This window comes from Bos mutus, chromosome 10 (assembly GCF_027580195.1).
Source record: "Bos mutus isolate GX-2022 chromosome 10, NWIPB_WYAK_1.1, whole genome shotgun sequence".
Taxonomy (NCBI): Eukaryota; Metazoa; Chordata; class Mammalia; order Artiodactyla; family Bovidae; genus Bos; species Bos mutus.
In genome coordinates this window covers 79,905,547-79,931,302 of record NC_091626.1, presented here as the reverse complement: position 1 = coordinate 79,931,302, position 25,756 = coordinate 79,905,547, and the positions used below count along the sequence as shown (strand labels likewise).

At 45.8% G+C, this 25,756-nt stretch overlaps 3 protein-coding genes across 4 annotated transcripts in view; 2 read left to right on the top strand and 1 right to left on the bottom strand.

Moving 5' to 3' along the window:
• Positions 1–843: 843 nt before the first annotated feature.
• On the bottom strand, positions 844–10,836 carry NUTM1 (NUT midline carcinoma family member 1). Its single transcript, XM_005908759.2, has 7 exons — positions 10,806–10,836; positions 8,487–9,195; positions 5,551–5,679; positions 4,318–4,457; positions 3,561–3,844; positions 3,202–3,318; positions 844–2,853 (listed from the first exon to the last, which is right to left on the bottom strand). Exons 1-7 carry the CDS (start codon positions 10,819–10,821, stop codon positions 844–846), a joined length of 3,405 nt encoding a protein of 1,134 aa, XP_005908821.2. The 5' UTR covers positions 10,822–10,836.
• A 1,736-nt stretch (positions 10,837–12,572) lies between these two features.
• NOP10 (NOP10 ribonucleoprotein) lies at positions 12,573–13,665 on the top strand. Its single transcript, XM_005908760.3, has 2 exons — positions 12,573–12,710; positions 13,281–13,665. Exons 1-2 carry the CDS (start codon positions 12,657–12,659, stop codon positions 13,419–13,421), a joined length of 195 nt encoding a protein of 64 aa, XP_005908822.1. The 5' UTR covers positions 12,573–12,656; the 3' UTR covers positions 13,422–13,665.
• A 2,835-nt stretch (positions 13,666–16,500) lies between these two features.
• Positions 16,501–25,756, top strand: part of SLC12A6 (solute carrier family 12 member 6) — an 84,972-nt gene continuing 75,716 nt past the window's right edge. Inside the window, exon 1 of one of the 2 annotated variants that reach the window (XM_005908762.3) lies at positions 16,501–18,101. In XM_005908762.3, the coding sequence (XP_005908824.1) occupies positions 17,831–18,101 (271 nt within the window). In that variant the 5' untranslated portion in view covers positions 16,501–17,830. The remainder of the gene's footprint in view (positions 18,102–25,756) is intronic. The other variant, XM_070378272.1, reaches the window with a different exon arrangement.

The window sequence follows — 25,756 nt, the reverse complement described above, 5'->3', positions numbered from 1 at the left end:
TGTTGTCACAGCCTGTAACAGGCCTCCTCCTGAACCTCTTTTCAGCCTGTTCCCTCTTGTTCTGTCTTCATTAAAGAATAGCTGACCACCACTTTATATTTAATAATCATACTAAGGTTGATGCCCCCATGGTCGGGGCAGAGAGCTGTGTCAGGACCCAGCCGTTCTGCTGCAGCTCAGACCTGCCACTCCAGAGTTTCTGCCATACAATGAATTGGGGACATACAAGTCCCTTCTGTCCAGCTTCTTTTCAAGGAACAAGAATAGCCCCCTCCTATAGAAGGTGGTATGTCTAGGCACCATTTTGGAAATAGGTTAAGGAAATAGAGCTCTATCCCCAAAATCTGATAGGTTAAAAAGAAGCATTTTTCCATCTAGGGACTTCTAAGGGAGACAGATCATGGCAGGATGTCCAGAGAAGCCCTCCCAACACCACGTCCAGGCTTCTGATGAGGGAGGAATAAAGTAATCACAGGACTCTTGGCACCAGGTTCAGAGGCTGGAATGCCATCTGGATCCATCAAATCAGGCCGCCCCCACCTCCTTTCTCCTTTGCAGCATCTTACCCCATCTAGCAGCAAAGAAGTGAGGGCACATGGAGAGCATTGTCCAACAACAAAATCTTTATTTTTTTTTCTCATACAACTTCCAAAGGTACTTCCCCCAACCTCTCACCCAGGGGACCACCTCCAACCTAGCCAACGTGACACCCTTCTGCCCCAAGCACAGAACAACAAAACAACATACGGCTGAGAGCAAGTGTTCACAGGCTGCCAGGGAGTCTACTCCGGGGGCCCCCACCCACAGGGATTGGCAGGTGGGACAGGATGGCCCGGCTGTCCCCTACTGGCTGCGACGGCGTTTCTTCCTCCTGCTCTTGGAGAAACCATCACGCTTTCTTTTACGAGGCTGTGAGGTGCGAATCACTCCCAGAGCCACTGGTTTCTCCCCAGGCGCTGTAGGTTCATCTCCCTGTAAAGGCCTCTTTTCAACAGGGACTGGTCCTCCAACTAAGGCTCGCTTCCCAGACTCGGCAGCAGGAGGCTGGCTGAGGCCTGCTGGCTTAGGAGTAAGGGAGTGCGATGCTCTCTGGGTCCCCTGAGAATGCCCTGAGGCGAGCAAGCCTGAAGCAGGGCAAGAACTGAGGGGAACCCCCCTCGGCGAGAGGCTAAGTTTAGAGGCTAAGAGGTAGGCAAAGTTAGAGAGCTCCTTGTCTTCCTCCTCCCCTTCCTCCTCAGCTTTGGCCCCATCTGCTGAACTGTATGCTTCAATAACAGGAGAGGCTTCTCTCGCAACTAAGGCATCCTTGGTTCCCCAGCTGGGGGAAGTGCTTCTAAGGCCCTGGTGAGGAGGTATTGATTTGGGGTTCCCATGGCCAGAAGATTCTTGATCCCCTGGTAAGGGAGCAAGGTCTTTAGGCTCAGATAAATCAGTATTCTCCCTGCCTTCTCCTTGGGGGTCATAAGAATTAAAACTTAGGGGGCAAATATCCTCGCTGACCTCCAGCTGGAGGCCACAGGCATCCCTGACGTCTAGTATGTCGACATACGTGGTTTCCAACAGAGGAGAAATGGAATTGCCACTGCTCCCTGCCTCTGGGCTGGCCTCAGGAAAGGTGTCCTGGGTCCCCAGGATAAGGATACTGCCTTGACTTGCAGGCAGGAGTGTTTCTTTAGAAGCCCCCAGTGTAGAGGCCCCGATTCTGCTTTCTAGCAAAGGGGGGCAATCTTCAGGCCACAGATCACGAGGATCCTGCAGAGTCCCAGGGCTCTGTGCCATGTCCTTTCTAGGCCTCGAGGCCGGGCTATTGGCCGTCTGAGGTTCCGCCAGGCCACAATAGTTTCTCTCTTCTAGGGGAACTGTGCCATCCGTGTCTCCACAGGGAACTGCACTGCTTCCCACGTCCCGGGGTGCCAAGGCTTCTCTAGGGCCCAGGGAAATTCTGCTTCTAGAGCCCAATGCCTGGCCGCCCCCCCGAGGCTCAGTTACACATTCCCTCTCATGGAGGTTCTCTACGATCTCCTCGATTTGTAAGGGCAACTCCAAGTCGGCAGCATCCACCTCACTGCTGAGCCACAGTCTCTGGCTGAGAGAAGCCCTGGCCTCGTCCCTATTCCCAGCTGGTCTAGGTGAAGGGTTCTGATCATAACTCTGAACTGTGGGGAGACCACTGTCATCTCCCCACGTGGCCTCTGAAGAGCTTTTCTGGGACAATACCGATGGCTCCATGCTCTGAGGAGCCACTCCAAGACCCTCTACCGCTTGTCCTGGGGGCAGCCCCAGGGTCTGCTTTTCTAACCCCTGTCCTTGCAGAGGAGCCAGCCCTGCAAGTCCAACATCCAAACTGGGAACGAGCTCTAGCTGGGGGCCTTCCTGCCAGCGAAGGGGCAGAGTCTCAGAAGTCCTGTCAGTGCCCAGGGAGCGCCCAGGGGACCCAGCATCTCCCTGGAGGCCATCCTGCGGTGGGGATATCTGGTTTGTAACTTCCCCAGGCCCTCTTTTCTCTATACTCGGGGGCCCTTGAGTACCCTGTGGAGCTGCAAGTTCTAGCTGCAGGCCCCAGCCGCTGGGGGTTGGCAGGGTGTTCCCATCCCTGCCCATCACCCTCAGGCCACGTAGGGCCGGCTCCTGCCCACCAGATACTTCTCTTGCTCGCTCTCCGAGAGAAGCAGCCTTTCCAAGGCGGAGGGAGCCCCCAGCCCCCTGAGGCCCAGGTGAGGGCCGAAGCCGCCCACCCCCATCTTCATCCTCATCAGAAATAGAAGGACTTGAATCTGACTGGGCTCCACTGCAACTTGGAGGTGCCTCGGCATCCTCCTCCTCTTCCAAGGCCAGGAGTCGCTTCTGGACCAGCTGGAAGGAGAACGGACAAATGCTGTTCTATACGTGGTTGTGAGAAGGGGTAGCAGGCCGGGTGGGGGGAGATGGTATTTAGGCAGGACAGGGGATACAAGCAAGTGGCCTAAGTGAGGGTATCAAAGCCAGGTACCACCGCTCTTTTTCTCCACCTTATTGGGTCTTATTCCTGCAATGCTTTGAGCCCTAAACTCCCCTTTTCCATGGTCCCTCGTCTGTTGTTCTACACCCAAAGCTGGATGCTAAAGCTGTCCCTCTCCAGAAGCCGCATCATCCAAGACAGTGTAAGGTTGGACGAAGCCACATAAGTTTTTCATTCTGATATTCTCTACCTCCCAGGTTTACCTGGGCAAGACTGAGTGCTTCTTCTTGTTCCAGCTCCTCAATTAAGGCCAAGGGATCCCTCTGTTGTTCTGGGGACAGCATATCTGCCAAAAACTGAGGGTGAATGACAGCTTCCACCTGGGGAACAGAAGTGAAAGTGGTGGGAGTCATTGAGAGGAGGTAACATGAACCAAGAAGCAGTCACGCACCTCCCCACTCACCACCCTCTACCTGGGTGGTTGGAAACCACCAGCTACATACAGACTTTCCTCAGCACCGAAGACAGTCTAGTTCCCAAAGGCCTCGGGCAAAACCATAGATCTTCCCTGGAGTTCCCACCCCAGGGTCTGCTAGAAACCACACCCCCTGGGCTAGCCCACCTTGGAGACAAAGACCTCCTGAGAACACAGCTCATCGATATAGCTCAGAAAACCAGCATCTGGATATATCCTTTCCTCTGGCTGCTGTTCTTGCTCTTCCTGTCTCCCATCTGACTCCTCAGTGGCCGAGTGGCTCCCCACCAGCCCTTCCATGATGTCGGCGTACTCTTTCACCGCCTCTGATGGGATCTCCTTGGGGGCCTCAGGGGCTGGAGGCCTCTGGGTTTTGCGCTGCCGCCGGCGGGGAGCCCGTGCTTTGGAGGCCGCCTTCTTGGGAATGTACACTGAGGGGCGAGGCGGGAAGCAGAAATGGAAAGCAGTGCTGAGACCTCAACTCCTGCCTCCCACCCTCTCCCATCCCCACTCCCCACTTGTAAGGCAGTGACCTGGGTACACTGAGATGGTTCCAGACTGGATCTGGCCGACCTGACAACAGTACCAGCTAGGGGAGAATACTTAGGAGCTAGAAGGACTGAGAATCTGGAGGAGGATTCTCAGAATCCCTGAAATTCTACAAAGGCCCCTGGTCCAGCCCTCATTTGTTAGGCAGATGAGGCATCATGTGCCTCAATTACAGTCTCAGTGAGAGAGCTGTTGGTTTACTTGGCCACGATCAACATCTAGTCTGGGACAAAGGGAACTTATGCCTGTCCTGTTTGGAACATCACATGCCACTCCCTGGATGGAAGTGACTGGTTTCTGTGACTCCCTCTGAGCTCCTGGCCCACAGGCTCCTGTTGGCACTGGGTGGCCTTACCTGGCTGCGGGCAAACCTCAGGGACAGGTGGTCCCGGAGGATCAAGTTTCAGAGGGGCTGCAGGAGGCAGGCTCTGGGGCCCACTCATCAGTTGTGTGTTCTGAATCTGCATCTCCTCCTCAGCCTCAAACTCCATGAACCTGCAGGGGGTGCAGAAGGCCCAGGCAGTGCTGAGAAGACCATGATTCATTAAAAACCCAGGGGATCTGCTCACAGATGGCCGAATGAATAACAGTTCTAGAAAACCCTCACAAGATCACCACATAGCCCCTCTCCCTGCAGCTGTCACTTAGCTTATTAAGAAACTAATCTTAAGAATCTAGAGCTTGTAAGCTTTACAGGACAGAATCATGGCTTTTTCATACCCTATCCCACTCAACATCGAGGGTACACAGATTAATAAAGGCTTGTTGAGTTCAGTCAGGCCTGTGCCACACCTGGCAAGATCCTCATCTGCCTATCTGCCTATGCCTACAACCATAAAGCATGGCTGCATTCCTGAAGCCGAGACAGAGTTGCAATTCAAGGAACTTCCCACTAGGAGGCAGTGCTGTGACCCAGGAGGCCTGAGGCTGGGACTAGGATCCCAGAAGGGTCAATCTAGGAAGTCTGGGTCCAGAAGATTCCAGGGAGAAAGTGATAGCCAAGCTTGGAGGATAGGGTTCGTTTTCCTGAGTTACTTTTTTAACCAAGGAGATTATCATGGAGGAATGGGGGATATGAGCCAGAAGACCACCCTGGACATCCAGGACCTTCCCTGGACAAACCTCCTTAAGAAAAAGCCCTTCCCTGAGGCAATGGGCTAAACGATTCCTGTGCCACTGTTTCCACAGGAGTGGTGACCCCAAGGTGCTACCTGGTCGGTGAGGTAGAAAGAACCTGCGTAGTACGGCTTAAACCTCTTCTTCATTAGGTTCCCTTCAGTATAGGATTTTTACACCAATTGGGATCCAATCCCATCCTAAGGGCTTCAATATCAAAGCCCCTACATAACTCAAGACCTGGAGAAGGGAAAGCTTCCAAGAGGAGACAGGACAGAAAAGTCCCAAGAGCCAAGATGGTGGGAGAAGCAGCGAGGATCCAGGAGGCCCTCTGCTAGTGTATACCCTTCCTCCAGCATCCCTTAGAGCAACCACCCACAGCCCAGACCCAAGCCTCTTACCTGCCCTCAAAGTAGCACCACCACCACCCCCACCCCCGCCCCCAGGGAGCATGAGGTTTGCTGGGACTCACTTTTCTGCCATCTCGTAAAAGATCATCCGGTCGAAGTTGCTAGTACGCTCCCACTCCTGCACAGCCCTGGGCAGTCCCTCCTCCAGGGTCATCGTGGGCTTCAGCCGGGCCAGGGAACGAAGCACTGGGCTAAAACCCCCATTGGGTCAGTCACAGTCTACAAGTGTACCCGCCACCCACCTGCCCTGACCCCCACCTCAGTGCACACCCCCTCCCCCTCATCAGATCAGGCATCTCCAGGTCCCTGTCACATCCCACTGCGGATTAGACTCCAGACCCCCCACCTCCAGCCAGCCGTTTACCACACTGGTCTTTCTTCCCACTGAAATTTACAATCCTCACAGAAAATCAGACAGTTCTCCCCATCTTTTAAAATCAACTACCTTGAATTCTCACAGTACTATCTTCAACCAAACACAAGGAAGAAAGCACTCAGGTTATTCATTGTAAAGTAAGCTGAACCCTGCCCAAAGGCTCTTACATTTCCAAAAAAAAAAGGCACTCACTAACCCAAATGAATCTAATTCAAAGGCTGTGGGGTGTTTTTACTTGTTGCTTTTTAAGCGTTTTTTGCCTCCAGGATACCCCATCACAATCAAATATCAATACTCTTTGAGCTCTTTGTGATTTATTTTTGCCTTTCTGACTTCCTGTGAATCCTCAAACATTATTGTGCCTAGAATCACCTGGGGAAGCTTGTTATAAACATGGATCCCAGTGCCCCCAGAATCACCGGACTGAGCATTTTACCAGCCTCCCGGGTGACTGTGGCAGAGGGTCTGGTCTGGAGACCCTGCCCAGAGCCCCTGAATGTAGGGAACAGAAATAGGCCAGGAGTGAGAAATTCAGATTCCCAGACTCTAAGACACCCAGAGCTGTCTGGAGAAAGTGGAGAGTGATCTACACCAAGGACTTTGAGGGAGCCTTTTGAATAATTCACTCCAGAGTCAGGAAGGAAAGGGAGATTCCCTTAGGGCTTCAGCCACTGGAGGAACATGATGTTCATTTTTTTTCAAGTCCAGTAAGAGATGTGTATATTAAATCATTTCAGTCATGTCCAACTCTTTGTAATCCCACAGACTGTAGCCTACCATGCTCCTCTGTCCATGGGATTCTCCAGGCAATAATACTGGAGTGGATTGCCATTCCCTTCTCCAGAGGATCTTCCCAACCCAGAGATTGAACCCTCGTCTCTTATATCTCCTGCATTAGCAGGTAGGTTCTTTACCATTAGTGCCACCTGAGAAGCCCAAAGGTTAAGTACGGGAGGTGGCATATTGTTATATGATGGTTTACACAAAATGTTGAGAGTGCAGTTGAGGAAGGCAGAGTTCTTAGTGGGAAGAAGAGAAAATTCCCCAGATGGTTAATGACTTTGCTTTATAAACATTAATAGCCAGTGACCCTGGGCTCCCAGGCCAAGCATCCACTCCGCACAGACATTCTGGCCTTTTGTGAGTTCTTTTTCTCTTCTAGATTGCCTTTTTATAATAACAATAACAACAACAATAGCAGCTGCCATTTGATGAGGCATTCTCTGTGCTAGGCGCTCTGCTAAGCATTTCACATACAGTAACTCATTTCATCTCAGCAACTCTCTGCGTAAGTAACCATCCCCTTTAGCTACATGAGAAAGCTGAGAGCAAAGAAACTGGCGCCAGGACCCAGGATGACACACCTAGTAAGTGGTGGGGCCCAGCCCTTGGCCACTAAGTGAGCTCTAGACCAAGTATTAGTCTCTCAGTCGTATGTGAGAGACGGACCCCCACGGACTGCAGCCTGCCAGGCTCCTCTGTCCATGGAATTCTACAGGCAAGAATCCAACCCAGAATACTGGGTTTCCATTTCCTCCTGCAGGGATCTTCCCAACCCACGGATCGAACCCAGGTCTCCTGCATTGGAGGTGGATTCTTTGCCATCTGAGCCACCGGGGAACCCAAGTGAGCTCTGCCACTTCCCTTGACTTGACTCCTATTTCAACTTGACTTCTCCTAATAAAACAGGGAGCTGTATGTGGAATTCCCTGGTAGTCCAGTGGCTAGGACTTGGCCCTTTCATTGCTGTGGACCCTGGTTCAATCCCTAGATGGGGATCTAAGATTCCCACAAGCTGCTAGGCATGGCCCAAAACCCTGAAACAAAATAAAACAGGATAGTAGATAGCGTGGTACATGAGCTCCTTGGCCTGGCACCACACCATCCTCCCCTCCCAGCGCTCCTCATCCGAGTCGGTTTGGACAGTTCAACTCCATGTCAAAAGATAATTAAGGGCTTCCCTGGTAGCTCAGTGGTAAAGAATCTGCCTGCCAATGCAGGAGACATGGTTCAATCCCTGATCTGGGAAGATCCCACATGCCTCGAGTCAACTAATCCACAACTACTGAGCTGTGCTCAAGAGTCCAGGAGCCGCAGATAATGAGGCTGGCTCACTCTAGAGCCCGTGCTCTGCAACAAGAAAAGCCACAGCAGTGAGAGGCCTAAGCACCACAACTGGAGAGTGGCCCCCGCTCACCACAGCTAGAGAAGAGTTCTTACAGCAACGAGGACCCAGCACGGGCCCAAATAAATAATAATTTTTTTAAAAAAAAAGGTAGTAAAATAGCACAAGAGGGCCCTGGCACTCCTTATTAGAGACCTGGGTTCCTATTACCACTCTGAGCATTAGCCTTCTCATCCATAAATGAGGATGACCAGAAAAATGCCTGCCTGAATGTGTAGGATTGTGAGGATCACTTGAAAGAAGACACCTGAGGCTTATTATCCTCTGGGACATGGGTAAAGAGGTTTGTTGCATTGTTATTTTAATTCTCATAGCATCTTCATCACCCTCACGACCTGCCCTCAAGTATCCCTAAATAGCCTAACCACTTTGTCCATCCCCAAACCCTCCTCATTTAAAAGCCTCTAGGATAATGAATCTTCGGTCTCCCCACTTACATAAGAAAGCAGGAAAGGGCCTCTGCATCAGGACTCTGGGATAAGTGCCTTCGTGCCAAGGGTTTGTAGCGCTGCCAGCGCCGGAAGTTCTCATAAACACCCTTGGAGGTATAGAAGAGGTCACCCACTGAGGGCTTGGATCGGGTGGCCATAGGACCTCCTTCCCCGGTTGTCCCTTGTGACCCTGGCCAAGCCTTTTCTGGGGGTACGATGGGGGCCAGTTGGGCAGCTGGTGGTGGAGCCTGAGCAGGAAGGCATGGGACACCCTCCTGGTTCAGCCCAACAGCCTTAGTGGGCAGAAGGGTCTTCACATTAGAGGCTGTCAGGAGCCCGGGGGCAGGACTCTCAGGACCCCCGCAGGGAGCGCCAGAGGCAATCCAACTGAGGGCTGTCTGAGTTAGGATAAAGTTCTGAGTCTGAGAGGGCTCAGCTGACCCGGCTTCTGTCTTGACTTTGACAATGACTTTGCCAGCTCCGGCTCCACTGGGGCCAGGGCCCCCATCCCCGGTCACCAACAACGGGCTGGGGAAAGCAGAGAGCACCAGAGGGTTGCCTGGAGAGAATGCTGAAGGCACAGGGGGCTGCGAGGGCGGCTCCCATGGTGGTGGGTCTGGTGGGCCAGGAGCAGGTTGGGGGAAGGTAAGTGCAGTGAAAGGAGACAGGGCGGTGCCAGGATTCACGGTCCTGTCCGATCCTGGCAATGGAGATGCTGTAGAGACAAAAAGAGGGGATAGAGTAGCAGAAAAAGAGAGCGAGAGCTAGGTCATCTGAGTTCAACTCTAGTCCCCGAAGAAGCAGAGCACCGACTCTCAGCAAGTGAGTGAGTAGGAATGCATATATTTGCAAATGTCCCCCAAGTGTTTCTGATGTCCCTTACTCCCTGTTGAGAATGACTGCACTAGGGAAGCTGCAGTGACCTTGGACCTACGAGCTCATACTCCATAACAATGCCACCCAGCATACAGGTACATTCCAAACATGTTCAAGCCACCTGGACCCTGCTCCCAGCTTCTCTGTGATCCCTGCCACCACTCACAGAAGCACTCTTCCCAGGAGGGGATGTGTGGGTTAGAGGTTTTGTTCCCAGAAATTTTGTTACTTAACAGCCAGGAATGACCAGATAAGAGCCAGGAAATGGGTAAAGGGAGGGCAGTGTGGGAAGGGAGGTTTCCAGAGCTTTAAGTAGATGCTGGACATACTCAAATGTTATCTGTGATCCTTCTGCTTGAAACTCCTAATGTCAGAAATTTAGGGTCCACTTTTGAAAGGCACTGACCATGAAGTCTGAGACACAGCTCAGGGGCTATGTGGACTCTAGTCAAAGAGACCAAGGATAAATATGTTAAAACGTGTACTTAATCAGGACATGTGTCTCCTAGGACTTTCAATAATAATAGATCATCTGCCTATTTCAGGTTGCTCTCCTCCCCCTCTTAGATTATTCTGGTGGCAAATTAACAACGTTCAGCTTCTGCTGCTTCCTGACCATTGAAGGAGACAGGGAATACGAGCAGACTCTTCACCTCAGGCACAGAGCAGAGGACCAGGAATACTCCCTGAAGAACGGAACACCGTGAAATGGGTCTGAGGCCTAAGTTCTGCAAAAGGCAGAAAGTCAGAGCGTCTCAGGGAAGCCCCAATCCTCATCTCTGCTGGAGTGACCCACCTCCCCTGACCCTGGGAAAGCAAGGAAAACTGTTCCCCGCACTAAAAGAGAAGCCCTCGCTGGGGCTGGAAGGAGCCAGGAGGCTCTGAGCAGAGGCACTTACTGCACCTCCTCATCTAGCTTCTGGGAGGACAGTTCTCGACGGACTTGGCAACAGATGGCCCCACTGAACAGTTTTCCAGACAAGGCTTCCACTCCCTACACCCAGTAAGATTGAGAGCGGCCCCAGATCAGTTCTCTCAGGGCAAAATTCTAGAGCAGCCTCCAATTGCCTAAAGAAGACACCAGAACTTGGGCCTTACCCTGGAACCCCCCTGTGTCCCCTGTACCGCACACATCCCTGCCCCTGCCACACAAACACATTGAAGGTATCCCTCTTCCAGAGAAGCAAGTTGCTAACTACCATCCCTTCTCTCTACTCAGCACTTTCCTCAGAGGTGCTCTGATCTGCCACCCAGGAGGCCCCCTTCCTTCCCCAACCCCTAGTATTAACAGCACCATCTCCTCCCCCAGTGTGATGCCTCTCGTAGTGTCTGGTGTTCTCACATCCCTCTAGGTCAGCCCTGAGAGCTCGTCCCCAAGTAAAGTGTCAAGTTTTGAATTGCTAAAGAGGAAGCTGGTGGCAGGGGACCCTCCCCTACCGGCAGACTCACCTCCGTCTGAAGACATCGTCTCAGGTTTGGGCACTAACTGTGGCTGTCTGGAAGCCTCCAGAATGAGACGGGCAGGTCCAGGACCCAGAGAGTAACCTCCAGTAGAAACACACGGATCCAAGGAAGGGAGGGTAAAGATCAGATCAAAACAGAACTAGAATCTAGAACTCAAGGCATTCTACAGTTGGGGGAGGGGAGGGGGAAATGGGGTGAGGTTAGGGATATTCCACAAAGGACTCTGGTATGTAGGCAATAACCAGGAACTCCCTCCAAACCAGAGTGTGGCGACACAATTGTGTATCTCTTCAGGACAACCTGCAAATTATTTCTCAGGTTCCCAGCCACATAATTTTACATCTTGGTTCCCTATACACTTCTTCACCAATATATCTAGTTTTGTGCCTTTCAATTCTACCCAGTTTTGTACCTGACTTCCTATTAACAGCAGACTGTGGCAAACTCTTGACAATTCAATGTTTGCTGTATTTTCTAAACCAAAATCAGAGCACATAGTCTGAATAAATTTAAGGATCAAGCGAAGAGAACGTTTCAAATTAGGGTTGTCTCACAGTACCAAGGGTGCTGATTCGCTGTATGCATATCATTTCCTTAGAAAGCTGTTTTGCAGTTCCCAAATAGACTATTCCCATCGCCTCTGCAGTCCACAGACGGCTCAGCCTTACCCCGGGCTGAAAAGCTTCCCACTTAATCAAAAACTGCCACTCAGAGTAAAATTCCAAGACCCAAAAGTCTTTTTTGTTGGTTTGTTAAATTATTTTTGCGGTTTTAAATTTTGTTAAATAATTTAAATTTTTAAAATGGGTAGTACATCAGAACCGTTCAAAAGTCAAACTATTTAAAATGGACTACACAGCAAGTCCCCCTCCACTCCTTCCGGAACCAAGTTGAGCTCTTTATGCCAGAGGAAACCAGATTTATTCGGATCCTCACTGAGATATTTTATACAACTACAAGCAAACACAAACTATACTTAAAAAAAAAAAAAAAAACTTTAAGGTTTTTCTGGTAATAAAGCTAATATATCTTCCAACGTTTTTCGCCATTATAAATCATACCGCAATGATCACCTCGGTTAATGATATCTGGGTTCCAATTTTCATTTCTTTAAACCAAAATCCTATAAAGAGAATTTATTTGTACGTTCTTTTAAAAATTCGCCATACCTCTAAGAGGCGCATCTTATTACGCTATTATTAACTACTCACCACTACAGAGAGTTGAATTTGTGGTAGAGACCTGAGTTCGAATCTTGGGTCGACCACTAAAATATGCTTCACCGGTTTCGTAAAATAACTTCACGCTCTTTTCGCCGTCCAGAATATGGAATACTCATCGTGCATTTTTACCGCCAATGTTTGAAACTGGGCGAGAGAACCGGATGTAAAATAGGGGAAGGAAGAAAATCTTCTTTCTTTCCTAAGGTAAAGGAGGCTCTGGATCCTGGAGCCTTTAGTTCTGCAGGTACTAGAAACTCATTGCCTCTGAAATGGGTGTGCATCTTGAGATAAAAACAGGATAGTATTCAGTTATGTTTAATCTATATCCATCCCTACCCCCCTCTCTCCCTAGCAGTACCAGGCCCACAGTGGGCACACTGCACGTGTCTTACAACTCCTGCAAGATTGCAACTGGGTTGCAACTGGTCAAGTTCTGCGCTAGTGCGCCTCCTTCTGTCCGGCTGGAGAAAAGTCTAGATAAACTGGACTACATTTCCCGGCGTGCTTTCAGAGCGAGACTTCCGGCTGTACAGGAAGGAAATTGACCAACACGTGAGGCTTTCAGTTAGAGGCAGCTGCGGACAGAATTGGAACGTTCTGCTTTGGTGTGATCATGTTTCTCCAGTATTACCTCAACGAGCAAGGAGAGCGGGTCTACACGCTGAAGGTGAGAAGGGTAAACGGGCTGGATGTGAGCTTAGCGATGCATGTCATTGGAAGGAGCGGTCGAGAGGAGCCTGTGAGTTGCTTAGCTGCTTGGGCGGGGGCGGGACTAAAAACTCCAGAAGCCGCGCGTGGTATTCATTAATGGAAGCAGAAATGCGTGGCTTCTAGACCTTACCGTCGCGTCTCCTGTTTTCATGTTTACCGTTTTTGCGTGGCCCCTGATGTTGAAGCTGAAACTCTAATGCGTTGGCCACCTGATGCGAAGAGCTGACTCATTTGAAAAGACCCTGATGCTGGGAAAGATTGAGGGCAGGAGGAGAAGGGAAGACAGGATGAGATAGTTGGATGGCATCACCGACTCCATGGACATGGGTTTGGGTAGACTCCGGCAGTTGGTGATGGACAGGGAGGCCTGGCGTGCTGCGGTTCATGGGGTCGCAAAAAGTCGGACACGACTGAGCGACTGAACTGAACTTCCCATCCCAGCCTCCATCTCCCTTTTGAGGCCAGGGATTGGGTTTTCCCACCATTCCAGTGCTGAGATTATGTTCTTTCTTTCCTCCTCGAGCAGAAGCTTGATCCTTTGGGACAACAGACGTGCTCGGCCCACCCTGCTCGATTCTCCCCAGACGACAAATACTCTCGACACCGAATCACCATCAAGAAACGCTTCAAGGTGCTCATGACCCAGCAGCCGCGCCCCGTCCTCTGAGGATGTCTTAACATTTCGTGTGTCTTCTGCTGCCTGCCAGCCCCCAAGAGACTTTGTGCAGCCAGGCTCTTCAGTCTGTGAGCCTGGAAGCTTGCTCCGACCCTTACTCCTCGAATCCGGTCTCATCTTTGCCTTTGATTATGCTTGTTGTGAAGCAGTCATGGTAGCATCCCCGTCCAAGGGGAGATATTTGAATCTTTTCGTACCTTGAATCACTGCCAGGTTATTAAAATGATTTCAAAGAGCTGTTATTTTGTATGTTGTGGGAAGAAAGAAGTGGTTTAAAAAAAAAAAAAAACGAGGGAGACGAGAGGGAAGAGTACCCCAGGGATACAACAAGACCACTTGGAAGAGAAACCTGGGTGACTGCTGTAGCAGTCGTGCTGTGCTGTGAGTCATAGCAGGGTGCTGGGGTAGGGGAAGAAAGCTTGAAAAAGACTTGTGCAACTGTCAGCACTCAGTAAGAAATACCCGTGTTGTCAGTTAAGTAATTTTTTGTCCCTTGAAATGAAATTTCACTCAAAATGGAAGAGTTGCTTGAAAAATAATAGCAGCTATATGGGAGGAGGAAGATGTTGAATTGGAAGCCAGAAAATGAGTATTCACCCGTCTATAACTGTGAGAAAGTCAACCTGTTTAGTTCCGTTTTTCTCATCATTTCTAAGTACTCTTCCACCTCTAAAGTTGATAGAGTTCAGTGATGGATCTTAATTCATCCAACCGTTGTGAATAGGAATGCCTTTATGCATTTTTACTGCCCCTCTGGAAATATCTTGGAGGGTTTTCTTTTAATCCTGGAAGATTTCTTAGGCCATGAGCTTCTATCATGGGGCAACCATAAATTTGTAATCCAATTTCTTCATAGCATAGGGATGATGAGGCAAAATACAAGATTCAAGAAATGATTGCTTCTTCCTCTCCTTATCAATTCGGTACTTCCTGAACTTTTGACGATGAATTGAATGTTTGCCTAGTGCCACTGTAACATATATCAGCCCAAATTTGACTTATCAAGATTGGCCCTGGAAAGGGGTAAATGTATTTCTCACTGATGCTGCTGTCTGACTGTCCTAGCAGAAAAGTTCAGAATAGTTGACTGTTGAGAGAAAAAAAAAAAGAATCTAAAGACTTGGGTCATACGTAGTTAGTAAAAGACATGATTTCCGGTTCTATTACTTATGAGAATGGTGAAATGGGATACTTATTTTCTGTCAAGCAATTTTTGGTTTCTTAGCCTCATCACTTAAGGCTCTTAGCATTAAAGAGATTGTAAAAAGTTGTCCTATCCTATTAGAGGTTAATGTTTGAAGAAAGGCTAGAAATTCTGCAAATGACTAGGGAAAAGGTTCTGCTAAGGAAGTGTTTAACTTCAGGGGAATTCTTGGTGGTTAGGACTCCCAGCTTCCGCTGCCCCTCGGGTGGCAAGCTCCTGCGTGGGGTGGCTAAAAAAACAAGCAAATCCTATCTTTTTTTTTTTAATGCAGACTATGATTCTGTCTTTAAAAGCGTCCCTGACCTGCCAAAGAAGGATTAGCATTTTCGATACTACCTACGGTGTAGACTAAGGAAAATTCAAATTGGTGTGTGTATACCGAAGATTTTTTTCTTAGGAGATCTCCTAGGTATCTGAGATGTTCTCAGAAATGGGAGACTTTTTAGTATAAAGTGAATGCAAATACACTGTGGTATGAGACAAAATTCAATGTTGTAGAAATCTAGGATTTTTTTTTAATAAGGGGAATGTCTGTAAGACTGAACAGCAGGCCTGCCTGAAAAGAAAACTGATCAGGGAGCTAAATTTCTTGGCTTCTGCAAGAAAACTGTGAGCCTGAATCAGTATCGCAGGCTTTATAAAGAATCAAGCTTTGAGAAGATTTACATTTTAAATAGGAATCTAGTTTACATTTTGTTACCTGTATCTTTTCAACCAGACTGTGGACTTTGTGTCATGTGATAAAAGGAGATTTCCTGGCTCAGGTCTTCAATACTGTTCTCATCTATTATTAAGGATGATAAACATTTTTACTTGTGCTGAGCAAGGACCAGGCAAAGTCAGGCCTCAGGTTGTTGACTTTAAATGACTTTTGATAAACAAGGCCCTACATATAGTACAGGGAACTATATTCAGTATCCTGTGATAAACCATAATGGAAAGAAATATTTTTAAAAATATCTATGTGTATGACTGAGTCACTTTGCTGTACAGCAAAGATTGCACATTGTAAATCAACTATATGTCAATAAATAAAGTTAGGAAAAATTAAAAATGTCTTGATCACAGCTCTAGGAAATAACTTGCAAACAAAACATTGATGAGTCAAATTTATTGAACACCTCTATTCATGCATTAAATAAACATGCTAGGGAAAATATGGTGGCAATAATAGAGAAAACACTGGAGTCAAGAGAAAGTATCTCAATGTCATCTTCATGTCTAAAAGATGGTTTTTTTAACGGAGCTTTCAGTCTAACTGAGGTAAAACACAAAATTGTATATATGTAAGGTGTACAATGTGAATATTTGATAGGTGTATACCTGTAAAAACCAGCATTTTTTCCAAAAGACAGCAAATAGAAAATGTAGCACAAAGTATGTATAAATTTGAATATACAATGCTTTGGGATATACCACTACATAAAAACTCCAATGAGGGTCATATGCAATATATACCATACATTTTGGAGGTATATGGTGGTGTCGGGTTTGTGATTTTTAAAGAAATTATGAATGGTATTTTCAGGATGCTGTTATTCAGTAGAGATGGTTTTTGCGGTTCTGAGAGTATGGGGTATTCCACTGCTCCCTGAAATCCTTCCACCTCTAGAGTTGGTGCAAGACAGCAGGACCTAGAAGGAAAAGCATTTGTTTTTCCAAATGCACGCAGCTGAGGCCCCCACACCCAACTACAATTCCCGTCTTGCTCCGGGCCTCCGACTCTGGGGCCCAACCCCTGCCGCGACCTGAGCGAGCGCATGCGCGTAGCCCTCTCGTCCACCTCGCGGGCTGCAGAGACTGGGCGGGGCTTTCAGGCGCTCGTGGGGACGGTGCCGCCCTCCGACCGCTCCCCTAGGCTTCTCTTCGGACCGTTAACCTCGAATGAGGAACGAGCGGGGAGGAAAGGGCGGGGCTGCGGCGGCGCGGGCCCAGCCCGCCGGGCCGGGGGCCGGGGGCGGCGAGGTCACGTAACTGCATCTCTGGCGTCTGGCCAGGGAGGGGGCGCCCTCCCTGGCAGCTCCAGCCGTCCTGCGCGCGCCGTGGCTCTGAAACAGTTACCGGCTCATAAACAACAGCTGCGCGCGCACCCGCATCAGCTGGCGCCGAGATCCCGCACCTGCGACCTCCTCCTACTCACATCCTCGCTGCTCTCTCCAGCTCAGCCAGGGCCAGCCTGAGGCCACCTCCTCTTCATTTAGAACCCGAAGGAAGAACAGCGAGAGCTGACCTTGCGCCGGGGCTCTGGTAGGGGAGAGAGCTTCTTCGGCAAAGGGGTGGCTCGTCCTGTCACGCGTAAGAGAAACCGAGTGAGCCAGTCGGGGGCTCAATGGACTGACTAGCAGCGACCTGCCTCGACCCTAAGCTGCAGTCCGCGGAGTCTCGATCAGCTAGCCGCCTCCTCCCAGATCCTAGGGACCTTTCTGCCAGAAGAGCGGGCGAGCCACCCCCGCAGGCCTCTTGAAGGCAGAAATCCGCTCTGCCCCTACAGCCTCTGCTCACCCTTCTCTCCTCATTCTCCTCCAGCCGGAGTGTGCGATTATTTTTCCCGTTATGCGTGCGCACCTCTCCCACCAGACCCAAGTGGATTATCGGCCTCAGAAACATCGGGTGGCTCTACACACACCTCCTCCCAGCCAGACCTGTGGGGTATTCACCTGATACACAACAGGTGGCCGGGTATTCACCGTTTCGCAGTCTGATTTATGCTGTATTCGTCTGATAACGGTGGGCTTGTGCGCACTTTGCTCAACTAACCGTGGGACATTTACAGATAAAAAAAGGACTAACTACCTCGGCCGAAACCTTAGGGTCGAGGCGAGAAAGGCTTCGTCACCTGCTTTTCTGACCATGGCCCTGAGCCCACATCCCTGGACCAGAGGAGATAACTAGATATCTCGTCATTCTGAAGAAACGAAGTTACACGAGATTGGCATCGTTTTGTCTTTTTTTTTTTTTTTTTTAATATTTTTCAACTGTTGGTACTGCACTTTTTAGGACAGCTTGAATTCTTGAGTAGAAGGATTCTTATATGTAGTGGCTTTTCGTGTGGTGTAAATCAAGGTAACTGAAGGTTGTTTTTCGTGTTTTTAGTTATCTTTTCTATTTTTGCAATCAGAAGTAGCCTGCAAAGGAAGAAGGGTTTTGCAGGGGTTTTCTTTTTTCCTTGTCCTTATAAAGGAAGAGAAAAATAAAAATGCATCCTCCAGAAACCACCACCAAGATGGCTTCAGTTCGGTTCATGGTGACACCAACAAAGATCGATGACATTCCAGGTTTGTCCGACACCAGTCCGGACCTCAGCTCTCGATCCAGTTCCCGAGTAAGATTTAGCTCCCGGGAAAGTGTGCCGGAAACCAGCCGTAGTGAGCCTATGAGTGAGATGTCTGGAGCCACCACTTCCCTGGCAACGGTTGCACTGGATCCAGCCAGTGACCGGACATCTAACCCCCAGGATGTTACTGAGGGTGAGTAGAAGCATAGATAACAAAATACTTCCATTACTGACCTGTTTGTCCAGGATGAAAATATACCGAGATCACGTTTCCATTATAAAATAATCATTAGGAACCAAGGAACCTCTTTTTGAGATGTTCAGGAACCCTCTGGGATAATGGTTGCATAGCGAATCTCTGCAGTAAGTAACTTGGTGTGTTTGAAGGTATATGGCAAGAAGGAAAGTGGTTGTGCTTTGACTTCCTCGTTTTTTGTCTCAGACTTGAAATAGATCTTTTGGTTGAGTATCAAATAATTTAATCATTTTTCAGGAAGGAGAATCCTAAATGGTAAAATTTAATGTAGAGTTGGCTTTGGGGGGGTCTTAACTATGACAGTTTGCTTTTAAGGTCAGTTATGTGGAGTAGTTATTGATCATATCTTAGTTATTGGCTTTCCTAAAGAGACTTCAAATATTGTATCACAAAATTCTTTTTGAGAATTTATAGTTTTACAGAGGCAGTTGTTCCAGTAGCTAAGCTCAGTCAGGGTGAGGGTGGGTAGATCTGAGTGGGCTGCCCTGTCCAGTGGAGAATTCTAAAGACGCTTTTAGGGCCTGATTCCACATACATTTTTTTTTTTTTTTTTTCATTTTGAACTTTAGATGGCATGTACTGAGTATTAAGCCTTTGTAGTCAGAAATAGCACATGAGCCACTTTTGACTTGTATTGACCACTGCAGACCTTTAGCTTCCTAAAGCAATTTGTGTCAACAGGCTTGGAGGTTTCCATTGCGTTTAGTGAGAAAGAGGTGATGAGATAAAACAGGTCATAACATTTTTTGGACTAAAGTAGAAAATTTGAGAAATACTGTACTGCTTTATATATTTAATTTTATGCTGTGTTCTAACATAGCTCTGCCTGGTAATGAAAATTCTCTTAAGAATTTTAAAAGCTCTTAAAATGATATTCTACCCACATTTGAAAACCATCTTCAGCCACTGACTTGCTATTTTCCGGTGTCAGGAAATATTGTTCCTTCTAACCTACAGGGTGCAGGAAACCAAAATGATTTTAGTTCCTTATTTCTGTTTAGTGTGTTTTAATGTAAGGAGACAAGGTAGATTTGCTAGTTTATGGTCCTTGACTAATTTTTTTTTAATGAAGACCTTACAGGTCAATTCCTGGACTTAACAATTTTCACCTTCATGACTGAGTTTATGTTATGTACCATGGTATTAAAATTACATTATGGAATTAAAATAATTGATCATTTTCTCTTCTTCCACATTCTAAATTATAGTTTTAGTTTTTACCCTTTATACTGTGTTTAGGTTGTAAAAATGCCAGGTAAAGACTATAACAGTGTTAATTTTTTTAATGTTGTAATTGTCATTTGTTGTTCTTTAGTCGCGAGTCCTGTCTGACTCTTTTTGTGAGCCCACGGCCTGTAGCCCACTAGGCTCCTCTGTCCGTGGGATTTCCCAGGCAAGAATACTGGAGTGGCTTCTCTTTTCCTTCTCCAGGGGATCTGCCCGACCCAGGGATCAAACTCAAGTCTACTATTTGGCAGGCGGCTTCTTTATCACTGAGCCACTTGGAAAGCCTGTAATTGTTATTAGGTAACACAGGTTCTATTCCTGGGTCCAGAAGATCCTCTGGAGTAGGAAATGGCAACCTACTCCAGTATTCTTGCCTGGGAAATCCTTTGGACAGAGGAGCCTGACAGGCTTCAGGTCATGGGGTTGCAAAAGAGTTGGACATGACTGAGCACACATACACAATTTATAGTTAAGTGTTGATTTGCAAGTTATGTATTATAGAATTGTATTTTTGTTGTTTCTAAAAGTAGACATATCAGTAATGTATTAACCTTGCAGAGACAGGATCCTTGTCTGGGCTGCTCTTCTTATCTATAAGCCATTCTTTAAGGTCTACAGTGGTATCACTTCACACCGTAAGGATAAAACCATAAGGGTGAAACTGCGGACTTGTCTAGTGAAATCTATCTTGTCTAGGTGAAATCTATCTTGTTTAGGTGGGTATTGAAGTTAAAGCTTGGTCCTCTATCTAACATATTCCTTAATGTTTAGTTTCTGGTACTAGATCAAAGGGAAATTAACAGTCCAGCCATTAGATCACACTTTTTTCTAGAGTACTCTTGGGAAATGAGTTTCCTACTTTCCCAGTGACCTATTTTTTTTCTTACTATCTTTTAAAAAAATTCTTATGATGGCAATCATCCTGTGATATATTTCCCACGGAGGGAACTGGTTAAAAATATACTTCCTCTACCTTTGGTCTTGTAATATGCAGATGCCATTATTAGACTTAGAGGTGGCTCAGCTGGTAAGGAATCCGCCTGCAATTCGGGAGACCTGGGTTTGATCCCTGGATTGGGAAGATCCCTGGAGCTACCCACTCTAGTATTCTGGCTTGGAGATTTCCATGGACTGTGTAGTCCATGGGTTGCAAAGAGTCGACTGAGTGACTTTCACTTTCACTTTCAAACTTCAAAGAATGCTGTTGTCAAGAAAATCAAGGACGTGTGTTAATCTACATTTGTCTCTGGGCTAGATTTAATAAAGGAAAACAACTACTTCCTTGACTCTATCCATATGCTTATAAGATATTTCAGAATTGTTTCTTGTTTTACCACTTAGAATTGTAATCACAATTTAGTGATTGCAACATTGGTGTGATTCTCTCTTTTGTCCACAATTCCCTTGCCTCCCACATTTCTTCCCACCTTCAGTTTATTATCTTGTCCTATACCTTTATTAACATTACATTACACAACCAAGGAGGGGTGACACACACAGTTTTAAATATTTCTATCTGTATTTTAATTGTTTTCTACTATTGACCTCTTGAATAGTAATTATCTTTCTGCTATCCAAGTATTTATAGTTCTCTTTCATTTTGTCACTGTCCCATTAGAATTTCTGGACTGTCAAGCTGGTAAATAAAATCAACAATCTTAGCACTATACTTGCTTGTGCATGAAGAATGCTTTAAATGTACAGAAGGAACTTTTGAGAGTGGACGTCTCCAGAGAGTTATGAAAACAGAGTGGAGAGAAGGAATTTCCCTTTAAACAATTCAGTAAAGCATATACAATGTTTTATATTGAAAGTGTATCACTTTTATTCTTTATATAAGAAATTCTACCTTTAAAAAAATCATTTTTTCTTTTGGGTTGTGCTGGTTCTTCATTCTGCTCTGAGGGCTTTCTGTGCCGTGAGTGGGGACTCCTCTTCATTGTGGTTTATGGACTTCTCGCTGTGGTGGGTTCTCTTGTTGCAGAGCACAAGTTGCCTACGGCATGTGGAATCTTCTTGGACCAAGGATCAAACCTATGTCCCCTGCATTAGCAGGCAGATTCTTATCCGCTGTAGCACTAGGGAAATCTGCAAGTGTATCACTTTTAATTTAAAAAAAATTTAGTAGCCATAGCATATTAGTTAGGGAACTTTCAGATGCTCAAGAATCAAATTCTCATCAAACCCCGTTTTAATAAATGAGGAAACCAAGGGTTACAGAGATGGTTATTTATAGATTCTGAGTAGCAGAGCCGAGAGTGAAGTACAGGTGTCCTCACCTCTCTGTCCGTGGCTTTCCGTTTGCCTCTGCCACAATGAACATTTTTTACGTTAGTCTCATAACTATTTGGTTAACTTAAATGATTGCTAAAATAATAATGCCAAGATAGAGCAGAGAGCATATCTTTCTATGTCTTGTACAGGCTCTAATAACATTTCAACCTTTTCCAATTCAACAAATGCTCCTGGGGGCTCTGATATGTATGAGGCACTCCAGTAGAAATTATAGGTCAAACTCCATTTTACTAAATACTCAGGTAAAATATAGGTTCCGCCTTTGGAGAGCTCATAGAAATAAATAGTGGTGAAAATGACAAGAATGCTTGCACCAATGTTTACTGAGCAATTATTATGGGCTAGACCTATTCTGGGTGTGAAGGATGCCGGACTGAGAAAAAGAATCCCATTACTGTTCTAAGGAAAGTTATGATGTAATAGAGAAAACAAACAAAATTTTGTATAAATTAAAATGCTGTATGATAAATGTAGGAAGAGAAGTGTACATCAAAAAAGAAAAATAAAGTAAATTTTAGAATAATACAGTAGAAAAATACAGTAAAGGAAAATGATGAACTGAGACCCTGAGAGACTGGAGGACTTGACAGGTAAAATGGTAGTGAAAGATGCAGAAGGGTTAAAGACCGATCAGATGTTTGAAAGTTGGGCTTAATGTATTCAGAGGTGGAGCAGTTCCAGTGTTAACGTGATCCTAGTGTACAGCCTTGGGAGTAGGTTTCTGAGGTGGAGTAAAAATAAAAGCCAGTTGAGTCAAGAAGCTCTAAGTGTACTTTGAGGCTGGCTGTCCCCAAATTTTTATTGATGGTTGTTAGCTGCTAGAGGGAGAAGGCAATGGCACCCCACTCCAGTACTCTTGCCTGGAGAATCCCATGGACGGAGGAGCCTGGTGGGCTGCAGTCCATGGGGTCGCTAAGAGTCGGACACGGGTGAGCGACTTCACTTTCACTTTTCACTTTCATGCATTGGAGAAGGAAATGGCAACCCACTCCAGTGTTCTTGCCTGGAGAATCCCAGGGATGGGGGAGCCTGGTGGGCTGCCGTCTATGGGGTCGCAGAGAGTCAGACACGACTGAAGCGACTTAGCAGCAGCAGCTGCTAGAGAGGCAAAAGTAATTTAGATAAGCCCCTCCTCCATGGGGTCACCTCTTTCTGCCACCTTGTCTCATTCAATTTCAAATCCAGATAGATCAGATCTTTAAGTCCCTATATTTCTTACACAGACTACTTCTATAGTACCTATTTCAGTTAGGCTGTAAAGTTCTTAAGGACAGGGACATCAAATTGTCTTTGTATCTTCAGAGCATAATGTTGTCAATTAAAAAAAAAATGCACAACCTAAAAGTGGAGAATTATATTTTATTTGGCAAAAAATGCACAAACTAAAGTTGAGAATTATATTTTATTTGGCAGACTTACTGAGGACTTCAACCTGAAGATGGCCTCTCAATAAGCCCTGAGGGACTGTTGTAAAGGAGGAGTATATGGAGGAGCCAGGATATATAGGAGTTTTTGCAAAAAAAACAAATAGTTGAAACATCGAAAGATTACTGCTTGTTAAGGAAAACTAGACATCTCAAGTTAACAAATTTAGTGCTTTTCTATGTATGAGAAGATGCAAAACTCTGGGCTTACTGAAATCATTCCTTTGAGATGCACCTTAGCTGTCTAGGGCCAGTATCCTGTTTTTCTCCACTTTGAATCCCCTCAAGGTGCACCATTGAGGGTGACTGCAATGACTGATGTCTTGATGGCCTCAACAGCCATTGTTCACTGATAGAGCAGGCAACATTCTTTGTCCATCGTATTTAAAAGCTCTTCAGCCAGAGTTGGGGACCATAGCTCAAAAGGAAAGAGGGATTAATGTAATATACATGTGAAGAATTTTCCTACTATAGGTGGGCTTCGAAGGGTAAGTAGACATTCACCAAGTGGATGAGGCCTGGCAGTCTTTTCCTTAAATGCTGATAGGCCTTAACAAATATTTATCTGCGCTTGGCACCATTATATTACACAGGGACATTAAGCCCACTCTGCTGATCCACCAATTCTGTGTTATTAGTAGTCATATCAGTCTCTTGAGCTGGGGTTAAATAATGTTTGACTAAGAATCAGAATAAAATTGGAAAGCTATCTTTTTTTTTCCTCATAAAAACACGTTTCAGAGCACCAAGCACTTTTTTTATACTTTTGAAAAAAAGTCTAGTTTTTTGCACCAAACAAAACTAAGTGAATTACACTGTATTGACAATTATAGGTGACTGTTAACTTTCTTTTAAATATACCTTTCATATTATATGATTATTGAATACTGTCCATTTTACTTTGACACGCTAATAAAGAGCTGTAACTAACGTGTATAAGGTAGTAAAAGGATAGTTTTGTAAAAACATGTGGATTTGGTACGTTCTTAGTTTTCCTAATAGCATCCTCTGGTAGGTTTTTTTTTTCCCCAAGCTCAATTTGCATCCCCCATTTTTTTAAAAGACAAATTATTGTGTGAAACATTTTGGTTACAGAGCAAGTCTCCTCAATACTGCACTGTTAGTGATTAAATTGTATAATGTATTATCAATATTTTATACCGCAAGTAGCAATCAGCTAAATCCAGTGTGGCAAATTTTATTGAATAATTAGAATTTTCAACAAATAAGTGAATGGGGTGAAAGAGGAGTTGATGGAAAGGGGGAAAGGCTGTTTCAGATAAAAGGAATATCAACCAAATACATGTGTGGACTTTTTTTGGATTTTGATGTTAACAAACAACTGTAAAAAGACTTGAGAAAATCAGGGAAACATGACCATGCACTTAATATTAAGCAACATTAAGGAATTATTGTGAATTTCCTTAGTTATATTTATGACACTGTGGTAATGTAAAGCCCGTATCTATAGAGATACATATTGACATATTAACAGGTGAAATGAAGTATACTCCACCCTCCCCTCATACCAAAAAAATAAAATTTGAGAGATAGACAAGACTGGCAAACACTTATGATTTGTTGAATTGGAGTAAAAGGTACATGAGGATTCATCTTACTGTTTTCTCTGATTTTGTGTATATTTGAAAATATCTGTAATACAAACTTTTACAAAGTTGGACTGAAATCCAGAAATAGACTTAATAGAAAGGACTTTCTTTTATAGAGTCTGTCCAGAATACTCTAGATATTTGATTAAATATTAGTGACTGGAAGAGTGATTACTTCAACTTCTTGTCTTTTATCCTGGGTAGTCTCTCCTATCTCCTCACTAATTCTTTGCATCAGAGGCCTTTTTCTTTTCCTGTCAGAGGCCTGTTTATTTTTATTTTTTCTTTTTAATTTATTTTTTTATGAAGGATAATTGCTTTACAGAATTTTGTTGCTTTCTGTCAAACCTCAACATGAATCAGCCATAGATATACATATATCCTCTTTTGAACCTCCCTCCCATCTCCTGCCCCATTCCACCCCTCTAAATTGATACCGAACCCCTGTTTGAGTTTCCTGGGCCATACAGCAAATTCCTGTTGGCTATCTATTTTACATATAGTAATATTAAGTTTCCATATTATTTTTTCCATACATCTCACCCTCTCCTCCCCTCGCTCCATGTTCATAAGTCTATTCTCTATGCCTGTTTCTCCACTGTTGCCCTGTAAATAAATTCTTCAGTACCATTTTTCTAGATTCTGTATATATGTGTTAGAATACGATATTTATCTTTCTCTTTCTGACTCACTTCACTCTGTATAATAGGTTCTAGGTTCATCCACCTCATCAGAACTGACTCAAATGTGTTCCTTTTTATGGCTGAGTAATATTCCATTGTGTATGTCCCACAACTTCTTTATCCATTCATCTGTCAGTGGACATCTAGGTTGCTTCCATGTTCTAGCTATTGTAAATAGTGCTGCAATGAACAATGGGACACATGTGTCTCTTTCAATTTTGGTTTCTTCAGGGTATATGCCTAGGAGTGGGATTGCTGGGTCATATGGTGGTTTTATTCGTAGTTTTTTAAAGAATCTCCATACTGTCTTCCACAGTGGCTGTATCAATTTACATTCCCACCAACAGTGCAAG